We start from the raw sequence: 19466 nt of genomic DNA, 5'->3' as shown, positions 1-19466 counted from the left end.
TTATAAAAACTGTCCAAATTCACATATTTCAGTGGGATAAGATAATGAACTAGTGTAGTTGGGGGGCTCCTGACTGTACCCCAATAGGCAGATATTGGGGGCAGGAGGGATCAGGTACAGTATGCTGGATTTTCACTATGGCTGATGTGTGTGTTGGATAGTGCCCAGCACAGCACCTTCAGTTACCTACGTTCCCTTCCCATATTATATAGCATTAACCATACTATATGTTGCCTAATAATGTAGTGGTCAAGTAATATTTCAATCTATTGCCTAAAGCTGACCATTAACTTCTAACAGCTGTTAACCAATGCGTAACTCAGTTTGATCGAGTGGTGAGTGTTGTCAATGGGGAGAGGGGAGTGACCCCTGTAAGATCACTCCTAAAACAAATAATACAGCAAGAATCAGGCATATTCCAATTCAACATGCCCAACTATTTTTTCCCTCAGACGTAGGCCATGAACATCAGTCAGCCTGTCCTGCCTAAATCGGGGCTTGGCTGATCTAAAATCTATTGAGTATTGCAATGTTAGGTGCCAGACAGGTAACACTCTTCAAGGGAACCTGTGAGGAGGCTTTTGCTTTGTATGAGGGCATCATAATGGAGGAGTAGAGACCCTGATTACAGGGATATGTCACTTACTGGGCTGTGTTTTGCTGTTCAATACAAATCAGTGTTTTATCAGCAGGTGATTATCACAACAGGACAACTGACCTTGTGCCTCCTTGTCCAACCTCGTCCCCAGCACTGATTATCAGCTTTTTGCCACTATACAATGTACAGAGAAAGCTATGGTGTGGGCGGGGTCGTAAACAGCTGAACAACTGAGCTCTGCTACATCTGCAATGATAAAACTGTGACCATCACAACTGCTGCACCCAAAGTGATACATGACTGGAATCAGGATCTATGTCCTTACTTCATGGTACTATGTAATATGAGAGCAGCATGCTTTAGGGGTTGAGACCCTGATTTCAGGTATGTGTCACTCACTGGTCTGCATGCTATCATCTTGATACAATCAATGTTGTGTCTGCTGCAGATCTAGTAGAGCTCAAATACTGAGCCCTGTATAACCCCGCCCACCCTCCTGATTGGCAGGTTACTGTGTATATTTCATATTTCCAGAAAGCTGTTAATCAGTGCTGGGGGCGCGGCTGGACCAGGAGGCACGTGACACCTGGTCCTGTAGTGATCATCTCCTGCTTATAAAACACTGATTTTATTGAAACTGCAAAACACAGCCTAGTAAGTGACATCTCTGGAAACAGGTTCTCAGCCCCTACATGTTGCTGCTCTCTCATTACATAGCAAACACCTACTGACATATTCACTTTAAGGCTAGTTTTAATTTCCAACGGCCTATCGTGTACTCCCACAGGAATAGAGTCGTATTTAGCATTTCTCATTGAAATAACTCTGCTCGATCAGTCATTATATATTATAACATGATCGCTTTATAGGAGGGCTGGGAGATACAGCTATATCTTGTGTATGGTCAACCTTCATGATTCTAAACTTTTACATGGAAGTGTATGGTCTCGTTAATTCATTTGGGGCCTGAAACTTTACAAGGGTTAAAATTAGACTATAATATAAGGGATCATTTCTGCAAGAACAGACAAGTATTACATGTATTAGGCAGACCTGAGATAAGAGGAGCAAAGTGAATGCGAGAAACCTGCACAAAGCGTTAATCATTAGCTTGCCGCGCCATATCTTGTCTGAGCCGTACTTAGCACAATCTGCGGCAGCGACAGGTCTCAGCCCCACGTCATTTACAGACATAATATGGACCTGTAAGATAATCAGCAAACCACCTTCCATGTAAGACAGGCTTACCGAGATCTCCTCCTGCATCGTACATGGGCAGAAGCCGCGGCATTCTTGATAATACTAATGGGTTTTCATATCTTGACAAGGAATAAGAGCGTTAATACATATCTAGGTAATTCCATTAAACCATCAGGGGAATTATGGACTAAGCCCATAGGCAGGAATAATGACTACCATAAGCCGCCCTCTTCAATCACAGACTGAGACGACCATTTCTTGACACCACGGGCAGAGTCGTCAGATAAAGCAACATCTTAGTATTCCAGAATTTCTATTTTTGGTCCATTATGGCAATCCTTAAATTAGTAGCTTCAATACACACATACATTTGTCTCAAATGTCTTCTATGGAATTCATAAAACAGAAAAAAAAAATGTTTCCAGCGTCTAATCCCATCAGAGATGTGAGGAGGAACCCTCCCCCAGGAGCACAGGTCCATCTTAGTGATTAACATAGTCAAGGGGATTACACACTACTTTTCCAGGGAACGTGACTGGTGAACTTGTACAGAACAGACACCAAGTCAGAAGGTCCAAACTAAACCCATGAGCGGGATCAGATCCCGTATAAATATGTGATGGACTGGTCCCTGGAGAACAAGCAGCTCCTGGGAGCATCCATTGTTTTTATTCTAAGTAGGGACCTGCATAGATTAAGCTAGGGTTGTCCACTAGTAGACAATCAAAATTACAATAAACATTGTAGACAGCATATCTCTCCAATAATTTACATTAACTAAACTTTAAAAAAAAAATTTTTTGTCCAGCATAGAAAGTTATGAAACCTTGCAAATAACTTTTGATGGGGATTTGTCTTCATTCCTGTAAAAAAAAATTCATGTAAGTGGCTTCCATACCCCAACTTTTCCCCTAATCTATATGACAGCCATCAGCTGCATTTACATCACAGCGTACTCATTTAGAGTACAAATTATGCCAATGAAAGCGTTAGCTCAGTGCCATTGTCTCACAAAGGCTACGTGCAAATGACCCAACACATGTTTCACCCTAGCTTCGTTAGGGGGCGTCTCCTGAAGAAGCTATGGAGAAACGCGCGTTGGGGCACCAGGGCCACGCTGCAATTATCCTTTCTCTTCATCACAAGATGCAAGTGTTGCCTTCAGCATAAACTGTATGTTGTTTTTGCATAGTCTATTATAGTCTATAGGCACTGGAACATATACTCTATAATTTACAACCTTCATTACTTTTACTACATATGGTGTTGTGTTATCCTCCATTGGGTTATTCTGCCCTTTAACTATTGGCTGTTATATATTTATTGTATTTACTTTAATTAAAGATTTAATATTTTGAGACTTCAGTTCACGGTTTTCTTTGGTTGGTATTATTTATCTTGTATATTTGATCAGCATTTTCATTAAATGTATGTTCTGGTTTGACGTTAGTTCTGAATTACTGACAACAGAGATTTAGATGTGATCATATGTCAGTACCTGAACGCCAGGCTTGAGAGTTGATACAAGGTCTTTAACCATTCGCACTTCTGAAACAGTGACTCCACCGATCACAAACAGGATCAAGAGGGAAGAGTCTCCAGGATGCGGCCGGCTCACCTGGATATGGAACAGAAACAACAAGGTTATCGCACAGACACTCACCAGCACAGCAGCTCATAACAGTACTCATGCTACCAAAAAATGGCTCTTTAGCATGTGAACCCATTGCCAAGCCAACCACCACTAATTTTATTTAGACTCTCATAATGGACATTTATCACCTTTCCATAGAATAGGTTATACGTGCCAAATTTCAGAGGCTCTCACCGCTAAGACCCCTACGATCTTTGGGTGGAGTAGATTAACCACATACATTACTGCTGTATTCAATGTTCATATAGCTGAAGAAAACAGCAAAGTACCATGTGTCTATAAAGTGCTGCACACCGGTAGCCGCGACTGAGCTGCTGTCCGGCTGCACTATACAGACAAGAGGTGTCCCAGTCCTTATGTGGCGTTGGGTGCATCACGCTCACTTGTAAGCCGCATGTCTGCCTCCAGGCTTCTCTTCTCAGGAGCTGCCGCACACAATGCATAGGACACTAGATTCTTTGGAACAGTGAAACTTTTACTAATCAGTCCAAGTTCATCAGTAGGGTACAAGTGGGATAGGGCACAGCAATGTAGGCTTCATTCCTTCTTAGCACAACTCCTCTTTTGTTCTGCCACACGTTCATTCTTGACTTTACCAAGCCCGCTGACTTCATCAGCCCTAAGTATACGTTGTCCACACTGGCAGTGCACCCGGGTGCAGCCAACTGCCCCTCATGTAACTCTATGTCCACCGACCTCATCATGTCGGAAGACCAGGCCAGCTCCATGACCCGAGCCCTAGGCTCCAGAATCTCTCGGAGTGTCCATCAGGGATCTCCATTTGGCCACCCACTGCCCTGAACATTTGGCCCATTCTGACCCTAGCTACCCACTACACCTGAACTTAAACTCTCCTCCACACTTCACTGACTGACACTGGACTCCTTCTAACCGCTGTCCTAGGCTTATCCTATGCTATACTCACATTATTCTCTAACACTCTATATACTGTAAATCAGCATAATACATTACATCACATTACATTAGACATAGTACTTCACATATAATACCGCACGAGTGTATTCACATAGTGCGTCTGTTGTCTTCAAGGGCAGGAACAGGGTAAGACAGTCCATATCCCTACATGTCCGTCAGTCCTATAGTCATTAAATGGAGTCGAAGGACACCTGCTTGGCCACTGCTGCATCTAATCTCCTCCTTGCTGTGGTTGTACAGTGAAGAGGAGTAGGGGTGCTGGGGTGGGACCACCAGTGATCAGTCATTTAGTACCTATCCCGTGGACATGGAAGAAATAACCATGGTGAGAAAACCTCCTTATAGAAATCATTTAAAGATTGTTTTATGCTGTAAACAGAACCAAACGGAAAACTTTAAGGGCGTGTTCCCACATTGAGTAAATTTCTGCAGCAAAAACCTGACTCTTGGCAGGAAAAATGCTACGTAAAATATGGATGATGTATTTTTCCTCATTCATTTGTATGGGTGAAGTGACCTGTTGCATATGTGTAATTGCTTCAAATCTGGAAGGACAAAATAAGCCAAGTGTACAGGAGACTTCAGAAATCTCATTCATTTTTCTGGTACTATAAAATGCTGTATTTTTGGTGCAGAAATTTCCGCTGCAAATACGCAACGTGCGCACATACCCTAATTCTGCGAACCTAATTCTCATCTCCTCCATCCGGAGATAAACTGCAGTGTAAATTGACCAGCGCTACATACTTCACATCAGCAGCTTGTCACTTTATGTTGGGACATTTCAGGTTTAACATTTTGCAGAGCAAAGGGTGAAGTCTGTGGTATATTCCCCAAATTTGCACAGCGGAAAGTTTTTTCACAATTTAGTGTGGGAAATTTGAGCTTGCACAACAAATACGTCCCATCAATCATTGGCCAATGTTGTACAATTGGTGGTGTCTCCTACCGACCAGCTAAATCAACGATGCTCGGGTGTCGCGCCACCTTCATTCCATGTTTAGGTACATGGTTGATTTTCACAGGTATGCCTTTCATCGGTTGATCCGTTAAGTCAATGGTCACAACAAGAATATCACCGAGCAGAGCTGAGCACCAGTGATGGAAGCCACAGCCGGAGCTTCATCACATTAGGAGTATTTCCATATAGTGATCAGCCTATTATTCTGCTCCGATCGCAAGTAGGAAATCACACAAGAAGCGCTCGGGTGTCCCAATGCTCAGCATGGCCGTGCAGGCACCCAGTAATGGGAGCAGGTGATATCTTTATTCTTCAGACTGGCAGGGAGCGTACCTATTATATCCTCGCACGTTGTGGATACTTACACAGACACTTTCCACTCAATTTCTACAGAAGAAGGTCCATTGATTTCTTACAGGCAGCTGCTCCAGGACAAGTTTCGATTATTTCATAGTTAACCAGAACATAAAAGCAGACGAGGATTGCATTTAGTCTATCAGCAGATTTAACCCGCAGATGGAAAAAAAACGTGACTGCTCTTCCGGTAGACTAGATAGACGCAGTTACATTGGTGACGTAGTCCAGTTTGGGCAAACTTTTGTCACTGCAGGAATTCTGTACCAGGATTAATCATACCATCCTGCACATTGCTGTAAGCAGGAAGGACAATGCTCTCATCTCGGGCGAATAGTGGGGGATCCCGAACAACGGATCCATTCATGTGCCATTATGAGACATATCAAATAGATTGCCCAAAGATAAAAAGCTTCCAAAGGTATCAAACATGAGCTAAAATGTGTAAATGCATGGAGTGCTCATACATTGCACTCAAAAGGTTGTGTGGCACTAACATATTGATGACCCATGCATAGCGGCTCCACCAATCAGCTGTTGGTTGCTCTAGCGGTTGTGGGCTGTAAGCAGTGTAAGGCCATGTTCACACTTTGCGGTTTTTACCGCGGATCTGCGGCGATTTTGCTGCTGCGGGTCCGCAGCAGTTTCCATAGCGTTTACATTAACATGTAAACCCTATGGAAACCGCAAACCGCTGTGCATATGCTGCGGGAAAAAACGAGCAGAAACGCAGCGGTTTAAATCCCGCAGCATGTCACTTCTTTGTGCAGAATCGCAGCCATAGAAATGCATTGAACCGCTTACTTCCCGCATGGGGCTGTGCCCACGTTGCGGGAAGTAAGTGGATAATGCGCGGTTGCTACCCGGGGTGGAGGAGAGGAGACTCTCCTCCAGGCCCTGGGAAGCATAAATAGTGTAAAAAAAAAAGAATTAAAATAAAAAATGATACTCACCTCTCAGCGGTGCCCGCGGCCGTCCGGTCTTCGGTTTGCTGTGCGAGCAGGACCTGTGGTGACGTCGCGGTCACATGACCGTGATGACGCCTCGGGCACATGACCGTGACGTCACGAAGGTCCTTCTCGGCACAGCATCTTTGGAACCGGACCGCCGGGTGCAGCGCCCAGGAGATCCGGACATCAGAGGGTGAGTATAACCAATTTTTATTATTTTTATCATTACTATTGATGCTGCATATTGCTGCATATGCAGCATCAATAGTATAGGAGTAATCCCGCAGCGGAAACCGCGGAACAAACCGCGATAAATCTGCAGGGATAACCGCAGCGGTTTTGCCCTGCAGATTTATCAATTCCGCTGCGGGATAAACCTGCAGAGCACGCCGCAAAGTGTGAACATGGCCTAGGATTGGGATGCCACAGCGCCATACATTGTTCAGGGGTCACACCTGAGTACTGCACCTCATCTCCTAAAATAGTGACAATGGGCAGCACATGGAAGCAGCTACTAAGGAATGTACGGAGTCGCAAGGTACCTTACATTATTTATACGTGACCACCGCCAGAGCTGATCATTAGGCAAGCATCAGACTTCCACTCATCTGACACTGATGACTTATTCTAGGGATTTTTCCATATGAATTTAAAGATTATTATTATTATTATTATTATTATTACGCAAAACAGTGCGGTATATTTTATTGTGAAGGTATTTCGATAAGGGAACATTACTGCTAGCGATAAATGGGGTGCTTACAGATCGATAATATAGAATTGTAAGTGTGCTGCTGCTCGGCCACACACACACGTTGCAAACTGATACCTAGAGTGAGATCTTAAAGACTATAGCTATATGGAGCAGATACTAGATTGCATCTCCATGTCCACAGGACAGTACTCATATATACTAATACACGCCTCAACGTAGAAACTGCAGCCCCAAGAAGGAAAAGTCATGGAATTTTGGAAGTCACGGAATGGACACATATGTTAGTGATGTGAAAATAATGAAAAAATGGAAACAGACTTTTTAAAACATCTCAATTTATTCAGTATCAAGTATGAGCACCACACACTGCTATCAATGAGATTATTAATGGTTGTCTGAGGACTATCTTGCCACGTTGAGTGCATTTGGGCACACAAATCATCCATGAAGATCTGCTCTCTTCATTACAATTGCCAACCAATGATGTCCCAGATGGGAGACAAGTCTGGAGATGCTGCAGACCTTTTCAGCATATTTATGACATGCAGACTGCTCACTGCTGCACGAGCAACATGTGGTCTGACTTTATAGAGTTGAAAAACAGCTCTGGGGACAGTTTGGAGAATTCACTGAGTTGCTATTGTACCAGGAATAAAAACGAATGGGTCCAGCTATCATACGTTATGAGACCCATTACCATAATCCTGGGAATAGGAACAATGTGACGTTACCTCTTCATGGTGTTGCCTACACACTTCAGCATTCAATGCTTACAAGACAAAAGTGGGACTCATCTGAAGAGACCTCCATTTCAGTCTTCATTGCTCCATTCGATTCTCCAGTCTCTTTCTGAAAACCACATAGGCAATGCCATGAAGAGATTTTCACAAGTGGCCTTCACTAGAAAACGTCTCATGGGTCCTTCTCCCAAGATCATGGTGTGAGGTGCATAATGATCAATAGCTTGGCCCCTCTAAACTTCATTCCATGTACACTAACAGCTCGGCGTTACATTGATTTGGTCGTGGAACCAGTGGTATGACCATTTATCCAAAGTGTCCCAGGAACTGTCTTTCAACCAGGTTTCATGTTGCTTATGCTACTATGCGCAGCCTGTGAGACCTAAACGTGCCATCATGGCCTGCAGTATCTCCAGACTTGTCTCCCATCAAGCACATCTGAGAAGTCATTGGTCAGCAAGGAGGAGTGCATGTATGTGTAGTTCCACTTAAATTAATACCCTGAAAATTTTAAGAAACAGACAAGGAAGCATTTGTACAGCTGGCAAGGTGATCTCTCTTCTAAATTCCACCACTTCCTCTTCAGAACAACTGGGACTAGAGGAACATCAGCCAGGACTGTAAAATAATAAAGTTTGGGTGTCAATGTTCTGTCTGTGACTGTTCTTCACTGATTTTTGTCTTTTTAGCAGATGTAAGTACATGACTCACCCACACATAACTCACATTGCTAAATCAATGTTTGTTACATAATGAACACAGACTGTTCCTTGTCCAACATCAGTTTGTGGGCAATGGTATACATAGCTAGTCTAACACATGTACGGGTAATGAAAGAGTTTGTGCTGCTCCAGGAAAGAAATGATGGCTTTTATTTTTATTACAGCTGTTTTTACTTCTGGGGACAAACATGGCGCAAGATGCATACTTTATATAAAACGTCTCACCACCTCTATTAACATGCCATGTAAAAAAAACATAACAAGAAGAATCATTTCAGAACTTTTTCCACCTTTAGGCTGTGTGCACAAGTTCTGGAATTTTTGCTTTTTTTCGCATTTTTTCGCTATAAAATGCGATAAAAACGCATAAAATGCATACATATGCATCCCATCATTTAGAATGCATTCCGCAATTTTTGTGCATTTGTGCAGTGCGGTAAAAAAGTAGCATGTTCATTATTTTTGCGGATTTCCCACTATATTATTGCATTGGGAACCTCTGGAAAAATCTACAAAAAAAACCGCGAAAAAAAAAACGCGCAAAAAAACGCATGCGGATTTCTTGCAGAAAATGTCCGGTTTTGTTCAGGAAATTTCTGCAAGAAATCCTGACGTGTGCACATAGCCTTAATGTCACACATTCAGTTGAAAAATAAACTGAAATCTTTCCAGGTGAAAAAAAAAAAAATTAAAATAATGTGGTTGCATAAAAACATACAAACTGAAACTCATAATTTGTTGAAGCACTCATTGAATTTATGACAGCATTCGGTCTTTTTGGTATCAGTTTATCAGCATGCCACATATGGAATTTGCAATCTCTCTCCACTATTCCTTGCAGTAGTGATCCAAACTTTTCAGATTGTGAGGGCATCTCCTGTGTACAGGTCAACCCACATATTTTCAATTGGATTCAGGTCTTTTATCTGGCTGGGCTATTCCAAAACTTTTATCCTCTTCTGGATAACACATTTTTTGTTGAATTGGTGGTATGCTAAGAGTCATTGTAGTGCTGAAAGGTGAAATTCCTTTTCATCTTCAGATTTGCAGCAGAAGCCTGAACGTTTTCTTGCAAAATTGACTGATATTTGGAACTGTTCATAATGTTCTACACCATTACTAAAGCCTCAGTTCCAGCTGCCAAACAACAGTCCAACAGCATAATGCTGCCTCCACAATGGTTTATTGTAGGTGTGGTGTTCATTTGGTGATGCGCAATGTTAGCTTTGCACCAAACATACCTTTTGGAATAATGGTCAAAAAGTACAACTTTGACCTCATTAGGACATACAGTGACATGTAAACGTTTGGCACCACTTGTCAAAATTACTGTTATTGTGAACATTTAAGCAAGTTGAAAATAAAAACATCTCTAAAAGGCCTAAAGGTAAAGATTACACTTTTCCTTTGTATTTTAGGCAAAAAAATATATTTTCATCTTTTACGTTTTAAAAATTACAAAAAAGAAAATGGGCAGATGCAAAAGTTTGCGCACCCTTGGAGATTTGTATACTCAGATAACTTTGACTGAGGTTTGATACCTTAATTAGCCTATTAGGGTTATAGCTTGTTCACTATCATCATTAGGAAAGGCCAGGTGATACAAATTGCCCAGCTTTATAAAACCTCAGCCTCCTCTAACTCTGTGCCAAAAAACAGCAACCATGGGTTCTTCTAAGCAGCTGCCTAGCATTATGAAAATTAAAATGGTGGAGGCCCACAGAGCAGGAGAAGGCTATAAAAAGAAAGCAAAGCATTTTCAAGTTGCCCTTTCTTCAATTCGAAACGTAACTCAATAATGGCAGATAACAGAAACAGTGGAGGTCAAGATAAGGTCTGGAAGACCAAACAAAATTTTTGTGACAGCTGCTCGTAGGATTTCTAGAGAGGCAAATCAGATACCTGCTTGACTGCAAAAGACCTTCAGAAAGATTTAGCAGACTCTGGAGTTGTGGTAAATTGTTCTACTGTTTCAGAGACACCTGCACAGATATGACCTTCATGGAGTAATCAGAAGAAGATCTCTCCTGCATCCTCACCATAAAGTTCAGAGTCAGAAGTATGCAAAAGAACATCTAAACAAGCCTAATGCATTTTGGAAACAAGTCCTGCAGACAGATGAGGTTAAAGAAGAAATCTTAGGTACGTGGAGAGAAAAAAGCGCACAGAATTTCAAGAAAAGAACATCTCGCCAACCATTAAGCATGGGGTGAACCAATCATGCTTTGGGGTTGTGTTGCTGCCAATGGCACAGGGAACATTTCACGGGTACAGGAAACAATGGATTCAATGAAATTTCAACAAATTTTTGATGTAAACAACATCATCTGAAAAAAAAGCTGAAGTTAAAAAGAGGATGTCTTTTAAAAATGGATAGTGATCCTAAACGCACGTCAAAATACACAATAGACTACCTCAAAAGGCTCAAGCTGAAGGTTTTACAATGGCCCTCACAGTCCCCTGATCTGAACATCATTTAAAATCTGTGGCTAGACCTCAAAGTAGCAGGGCATGCATCTTTACCTCTAGGCCTTTTACAGATTATTTCATCTTCAACTTCTTAAACTGTTAACAGTAATTTTGATCAGGAGTGCCCAAACTTTTCCATGCCACTGTAACATATTTTTGCACACACTTTTGTCAGATTTTACATAGGTTTTGGCAAAACATAACTGCATTTGAGTGTTTTTCTTTGTAAGAAAAGACTTCCATCTTGACACACTACACCACAGACCAGACATATGAAAAATAAGGGAGATTGTTGCATAGACCTCTTTGGCAACCTCCTGGACCAATTTTCTTCTTATATATTCATCAATTTTTGAAGGAAGTCCATTTCTAGGTAATATCACTATTGTAGCACATTTAAGCCACTTCTTGATAAGTGTATTTACAGTGTTCTATGGTTTATCTTATGCCTTGGAATTTTTTTTTATACACTCCTCTTGTCTGATACCTTTAAATAATGAGATCCCTTTGCTGTGTTGTAAACTGTTAACGTACCATGGCTTTTGCTCTAAAACGCAACTAAGAAAATCTCAGGAAAATCCTACTAGAATAGATAAACTTTATATGGGGTTAATCAGAATCATTGTAAATGATGACAGCTGTGTACTGACTACTATTTAATATGAGATTAAATGTGATCAGCTAATTAATAACACAACCGTATGCCCAGTTAAATGAGGGTGTTAACACTTATGCAACAACATTATTTTAGCTTTGTTATTTTTATTATCTCCCTCCCAAATTATTTCACTTTGTTTTTTAATAGATTTGTACAGATTATGGGTGACACCAAAGGTGGAAATGTCCTGGAATGATTCTTCTCGGTATGATATTTCTTTTGTTTTACATTACATAAACCTGGCAGTCTGTAGACTTTTCATATCCACTGAAATCCTCACCTACACTGTTGTATAACGTGGATATGTTATGTAATTGTATTTATTAAATATTTAATGTTTGGGTCATGCGTGCGCCTTGCTGAGGTCTTGTTTCATCACAGATGAAGGACACCTACATGTATCTTGTAAATTCACTGCTGTTTTCTATGACATTGACCCTGCTATGAGAGTGAATTTGTCTCATTTGATAGATAATATGTTTGTAACAATGTGTCTAAATAAGTAATGGTGATTTTCATAACTTGCCAATAATTTTCAATATGACAGTGACAAAGAGCGAGTTGATCTGGGATCAGTATTTCTGGTACGTTCTGTGCTGACACAATGTGTGAGCGCTGACACTGATGGTTCCAGTTCTTTGTATCAAAGTTACAAATCTCGTAGCAGAACAGAACACATAAACAAAACTTCTGGAAAAGACTAAATGAATGAATAAGTTTTGTTTTTATTTCTTGAAGTGCAGTAAGAGAAGATGTGAACGGCCATAAAAAAGAGAAGCATGCAATGTGATTCATACCCCCCTAGAGAACACAGTGTACAGTATGTGCCATAAGGCTAGAGCCACACTAATACAGTGCCCTTCACTGAGCACTACGTTGGGGTTTCTATCAGAATCCCTGAAAAAGAGGATTCCGAAAAGAACCCCGATGAAGTCATTCTTAGACTATGCTTTTGTCGGCTTCTTTGAAATGAATGGCTGTGGGGTTCACATCAAAAACTAGTTTTTCATGGATTTCAACAGAGATCCCTAGTTAGTGCTCGGCAGAGCGCACAATATTAGTGTGAACCTAACCTGAGATGGAGAAATATGGCAGCCCGAAACCGTAAAGTTTACAATCACTGGACTTCAGGAGACAGAATTGGTACTATGTTGGGACCTATGCTTATAATATGGCCTACACAACAAAACTGACATTTTACAAGTAGTGCCGTAGCATGGGTCGCCTGCACCTGAGGCAAGGCAAGTATTTTACGCCCCTAGTCAGTGGGCTGTTGGTGGAGATTGGTCTAATTACCAACAGAATGACGGACAATGTCACTTATACATAATGCTGGACCTATGGATGGTACAGCTGCACCAAGCTGAAGTGCAAAAAAGATTTGACTTCCAAAAAATAAAATATATACTATGATGTAAAAAAGTGTTTGCCCCCTTCCTGATTTCATATTCTTTTGCATGTTTGTCACACTTCAATGTTTCAGATCACCAAACAAACATAAATATTATAAAAAGTTAACAAGTAAACACAAAATGCAGTTTTTAAATGAAGATTTTTATTATTAAGGGAAAAAGAAATCCAAACCAACAGGGCCCTGTGTGAAAAAGTGATCCACCCTAAACCTAATAACTGTTGCGCCACCCTTAGCAGCAACAACTGCAATCAAGCGTTTCCGATAACTGGCAATGAGTCTTTTACAACACTCTTGATGAATTTTAGCCTAGTCATCTTTGCAAAATTGTCATGCCACAGCATCTCAATCGGATTAAAGTCAGGACTTTCACTAGGTCATTCCAAAGGCTTAATTTTATTTTTCTTAAGCTAGTCAGAGGTGGACTTGCTGGTGTGTTTTGCATTATTATCCTGCTGCATAACCCATGTGCACATCAGCATGAGGTCATGAACACATTCTTCTTCAGGATTTTTTAGACAGCTACACAGCAAAATTCATGGTTCCATTTACCACAGCAAGTCTTCTAGGTCCCAAAGAAGCAAAACAGCCCCAGAACATCACACTACCACCACCATATTTTACTGTTAGTATGATGTTTCTTTTCTGAAATGCTGTGTTACTTCTATACCAGATGAAATGGGACATATACCTTTCAAAAGGTTCAACTTTTGTCTTGTCAGTCCAAAGAGGATTCTCCCAAAAGTCTTGGGGATCATCAAGATGTTTTCTGGCAAAACTGAGACAAGCCTTTATGTTCCTATTGCTCAGCAGTCATTTTTGTCTCTTTCTTATGGTGGAGTCATGAACACTAACCTTAACTGAGGCAAGTGAGGCCTGCAGTCCTTTGAATGTTGTTGTGGGGTCTTTTGTGACCTCTTTGATGAGTCGTCGCTGCGCTCTTGGGGTAATTTTCGACAGCCGGCCACTCTTGGGAAGGTTCACCATTGTTCCATGTTTTGGTGGATCACTGTGGTTCGCTGGAGACCCAGAGCTTTAGAAACACAGTATTTTTCAGACTATAAGACACACTGGACCATATGATGCACCGCAAATTTTCAGAAGGAAAATAGGGAATAAAAAAAATAATGTGTCAAATGGGAGTCCGTCTTACAGTCTGAATTCAGCTTACCAGGGAAGGGATCAGCACATGTGGAGGAGTGGTCACAGGAGTCGTTCGGTGGTCCAGGCTGTTGCGGTGGCCTCTGGGAAATCCCATCCCAAGCTGGTGCGGTGGCGGCAGCTCTGTGCTGGGGCAGGGGCTCTGTGCTCCGTGTGGGGCTCCGCCGGCATTTCGTTAAAGACTGGAGGCCGCCGCACATCCGTTGCTGCCATATTGCAGTGTCCTCTGGGAACATGGACTCCAGGAACATGGCCGCCGGGTCGGGGGCGGTGCATGCTCAGATTCAAATCTCAGTAATGAGATCTCGTTCCGAGATCTCATGACAAGATCTGAATCTGCCGCAGGATTTGTAAGTATATTGCGACCATAAGACGCACCCCCATTTTCCCCAGAAATTTTAGGGGGAAAAGGTGAGTCTTATGGTCCAAAATATACGGTGACTTTATGACATTTTCCAGACTGATAGATGTGAATTACTTTGTTTCTCATTTGTTCCAGAATTTCTTTGGATCGTGGCATGATTTATAGCTTTTGAGGTTATTTTCATCTGCTTTACTTCGTCAGGCAGGTCCTATTTAAGTGATTTATTGATTGACAACAGTTTTGGCAGTAATTAGCCTGGGTGTTACTAGGGAATTTGAACTACGCTTCCCAAAGATATGATAAACCACAGTTAATTTATGTTTTAAGGGGGAGGGCAATCACTTTTTCACACAGGGCCCTGTAGGTTTGGATTTATTTTTCCCTTAGTAAAAAATATCTTAATTTAAAAACTGCATTTTGTATTTACTTGTGTTATCTTTATATTTAAATTTAATATATTTAAATTGTTTAGTGATCTGAAACATTTAAGTGTGATAAACATGCAAAAGAATGGGAAATCAAGAAGGGGGCAAAAACTTTTCCACACCACTGTAAGCATTGGTATGACCATTATGTCAGTCATGGGCAAGACTACCTTAGTAGTTAGCACAGACGCTTAGCTGTTAAAGGGCCATCTCCATCCAAAGGTAAAAATTTAAGATAATAAAGGGATAAAAAAAGGGGGTTATGAGAAATTAAATCCAGATCAATGGAAAAAAGAAAAAAACACATTTGACAGTGTTGCTCACAATACTCATACTCAGCATAAGTTTTCATGACATAGAGTTCAAAACTAGCTACTTTTGACTTGGTCGGGTTATTTGTTTACCTGAGTAATCCGTCTTTTGTTCTTTTTTAATCCAACATACGGTACTAGAGATACGGGCCTTTTATGTAATGTGTCCCATATACAAATTGAATGGTCTTTACCAATGGGGCATTGCTCACAGGGTAATTATGAAGAAGCATAAAGACACACCCCAGATACTCCTGAAACACCCCGTTGGAAAAGAATATAAAAATTAGCCAAGCAAAATAAAAAAAAACAAACATATATTTGAAACCATATAATGGATATAAAAATAAAAAATGGTTTACTTACATCCGCAGCAGACATAATAGAAGAGCAGAATATGGCCTCTTTTCACCTGGTGACAGGTCCTACTTAAACTCCTCTACTGCTGTAGGGTGTCTTGGTGGAGAGGACCCTACTTGTTCTGCAATGAGGCTTCATGATTATCCTTTACCAAAAGTTTGAGCTTAAAGGGAACCTGTCATCTGAAAAAATGCTGTTAACGTTCAGATATGGGGTTAATCTTCAGGTTAATAGCATTTTGAACCTGTCCTGTGCCGACACTTAGACCCCCCTTGCCAGGAGGAAATTAGCTTTATTGCCCCAGGCAGCATTCAGGTTTCAATCACAGGGGTTGCACCGGCGTGAGTTCAGTCACCGCTCTGTGTATAAAGAGTAGCTGTAATCGCGCCCCTGGCCCTGACTGACAATCGACCCTAATGCTGATCCACTGTTAATCAGTGCCAGGGGTGCGGTAGCAGAGACCGGGCTATATACACAGAGCAGTGACTGAACCAGGACAATTATTAATCTGCAGACTAACCCCATACCTGAAGGTTAATAGCAGTTTTTCAAGTGACATGTTTCTTTTAAGTACAGGACATCTTAGGTGTTTTTATAGATTAGCATAAAAAATTACACTGGTGTCACATTTCTGACTTGTATGCCTTCTGCTTTTAAGTGTAAATTCAAACTACCATCAAAAGAAAAGCGCCGGATTAAATACCTACAATCTGTGCATGCAGAAATTCAGAATGAATTGCTCATCTTGATACTACCTGTTCCTGTAGAAAAATGCTTAGATGTCAAGGAAATATTACTTGCGCAATTTTCAGTTATGATAAAACAAGTGGGTGGGCGACTGTCTAACATGAGTACACATTGAAGGCAAAAACAACCCTAGCAATAAAATACTAAATTAATATGTTTTGCTTCCCAACTAAATATATTTTCAAGGGTTTTCCGCAAGAGAGAGGAGTCAGAAGACTGCATTGTCTGATTTCTCCTACTCCTGCACTTACCAGAAGCACTTATCCATATTAAACGGTGCAGGTTTCTTCTAGCACTGCTCAGTTGAGAGCTCCTGGAAGCTTACCTGCATTAAGGCTCTCAGCTGTTCACTGCTAGCCACTCCAATCTCTTATATAAACTGGACTCTGTTAAGCAGGTATTGCCAGAGCTAGCTTCATTGATGCATGGTTCAGGAGTTGGTCGAGAGTTGGTGTTTACCTCTGTTGTTTGTGTGTACATATTTGTATGATTGGTATTTTCCTTTATACCTTGTTCGTATTACCTTGTTAATCTGGTTGGTGTATTGCCATACACCAGTACTCCCCTCTTCCCTGGGAACAGACTGTGGGCGGATTCAGTAGCTCAGCAAGACACGAGGCCCCGGCATCCTCACCATTAGAAATATTCCAGGGAACAGGGATAACTAAGGCGCCCCCTAGAGTTAGTGACTGGTGAGAAGCCCCTTGTCCTGGGACACCCGACAACCATATTCTTCAGTGAAAAATATAATATACATACAACAGTCTCATCTCCTGCAGAGGCACTGTTACAGCAATGGTGGCGATGGGTCTCTTGGGACATTGTTAGGCCACATGAGTACTGCAGCCAATCAACGGATGCCAATGGGCTGCTTCGCTCACACTTCCTTTGGGCATCTAAGGTTCATCTAAAGGCGAAGCAGCCTATCGACAAAAGCCAATGGCTGCAGTCTTCACGTGGTAAAATAATGTCCATGAAGACAAAGTGAACCTGTCAGCAGGACTGTGCTCGATAACCTACAGACACTGTCAGGTTGTCGCTGCTATACTTATTGAAATTATACCTTGGTTGATGAAATCTATCTTGTGGTTGTTGTTTAATCTTTATTTGCAGTTTTCAGTTAATGAGATTCTCATGCTCTGAGGCAGCCTGTGGGGGGGTCTTCATGTGGTGCTCTGCTTAGGTATTCATCTTTATGGCTTATTATGACAGCTTACTGATCCCTCCGTTACCTGCCCCCTATTTTACATAACTAAATATATGTATTGAAAAAAAAATCTAATTCATCAGGCAGGCGCTTAAGCTAAAATGGCGCCGGCAGCCATGTCTGCCGGTAGAGTCTATTGCGTTCCAATGAATGCTACTGCGCATGCGCTGCTGCTGGCACCATTTTGGTAGAGGAAAAAAAAAGGCTCCATCAAGATGATGCCAGCGGTGCCTGCGTAGTAACATCTATTGGAGCGATGCTATTGCACAGGCGCCACCGGTACCATCTTGATGGAGCCTACATTTTTTCTATAGTAAAATGGCACTGGCGCTTGTGCAGTAGCATCTATCAGAACACAATAGATGGTACTGCGCAAGCGCCACCTCTATTTTGATTAAGACATTTTTTTTTCTACAAAAGAACTATATTTCTAAATAAGGCTGCTTTCACACTAGCGTCGGTACGGGCCCGTCGCAGTGCGTCGGGCCAACGTGCCGACACATGCTGTGAAAGAAATGCCCGACGTGGGCAGCGGAAGCAGTCTTACGACGCTTCCGCTGCCCCATTGTAAGGTCCGGGGAGGAGGGGGCGGAGTTTCGGCCACGCATGCGTGGTTGAAAATGGCGGACACGACGCGCAAAAAAACATTACATGTAACGTTTTTTTGTGCCGATGGTCCGCCAAAACACGACGCAACCGTCGCACGACGGTTGCGACGTGTGGCAATATGTCGCAATGCGTCGGTAATGTTAGTCTATGGGGAAAAAAAGCATCCTGCAGACAACTTTGCAGGATGCGTTTTTTCTCCTGAACGACACATTGCGATGTATTGCAAACGATGCTAGTGTGAAAGTAGCCTAACATGAAAACAGCCATATTATCCACCTTATCATGCTACAGCACAGTCTGCCTGATGAATGTGATTATTTAAAAAACCAAAACATAATTCTATGCAATATGTAAATTAGGGGGCTGGTCACCTAGGGATCAGTGACCTGTCATAAGCTATACAGATGCATATGTAAGCAGAGCACCACATGAAGACCCCCCACAGGCCGCCCCAGAGCACGAGAATCTCATTAACTCAAAACTGAAAATAAAGATTAAACAACAACCACAAGACTGATTTCATTAACCCAGGTATCATTTTAATCAGTATAACGGCGCCGACCTGACACTGTCTGTAGGTTACTGTGCACAATCACTCTTTCTGAGAAGAAGGCACATTACATATGTGCAGCAGATTTTCCATTTTGGATTTACATGCAGAAAATCCACAATGTAACACAGTAACAGTTAAAGGAATATTTTTAAGATCTTCTGCAGGAGTATTTCCGCTGCACTGCCTCCAGCTTCCTGCAGGGTTGGAGCGCATTTGCTTGATTGACAGATTGGATCTTGTTGCACTCCTGGCCCGAACTTTGCTCTTCTACTACGCTGCCGAGGACAAGCAGTATCAGAGGAGCACAGCAGCAGTGAAGCTTGTCTGGATCAGAAACTAACAGTGAACTCCAGCGATCCCA

General features: G+C 41.8%; 1 protein-coding gene across 2 annotated transcripts in view; it reads right to left on the bottom strand.

The window, feature by feature from the left end:
- SCFD2 (sec1 family domain containing 2) overlaps positions 1-19466 on the bottom strand; it is a 654831-nt gene that overhangs the window by 14903 nt on the left and 620462 nt on the right. The window contains exons 8-9 of one of the 2 annotated variants that reach the window (XM_077279771.1): positions 3297-3416; positions 2494-2661 (exon numbers count right to left, since the gene is read on the bottom strand). In XM_077279771.1, the coding sequence (XP_077135886.1) occupies positions 2656-2661; positions 3297-3416 (126 nt within the window). In that variant the 3' untranslated portion in view covers positions 2494-2655. Of the gene's footprint in view, positions 1-2493; positions 2662-3296; positions 3417-19466 lie in introns of those variants that run through there. The other variant, XM_077279770.1, reaches the window with a different exon arrangement.

Source organism: Ranitomeya variabilis, chromosome 1, assembly GCF_051348905.1.
Source record: "Ranitomeya variabilis isolate aRanVar5 chromosome 1, aRanVar5.hap1, whole genome shotgun sequence".
Classification (NCBI taxonomy): domain Eukaryota; kingdom Metazoa; phylum Chordata; class Amphibia; order Anura; family Dendrobatidae; genus Ranitomeya; species Ranitomeya variabilis.
Note: the sequence above shows the minus strand (reverse complement) of the source record. Positions and strands in the feature narration are given on the sequence as shown.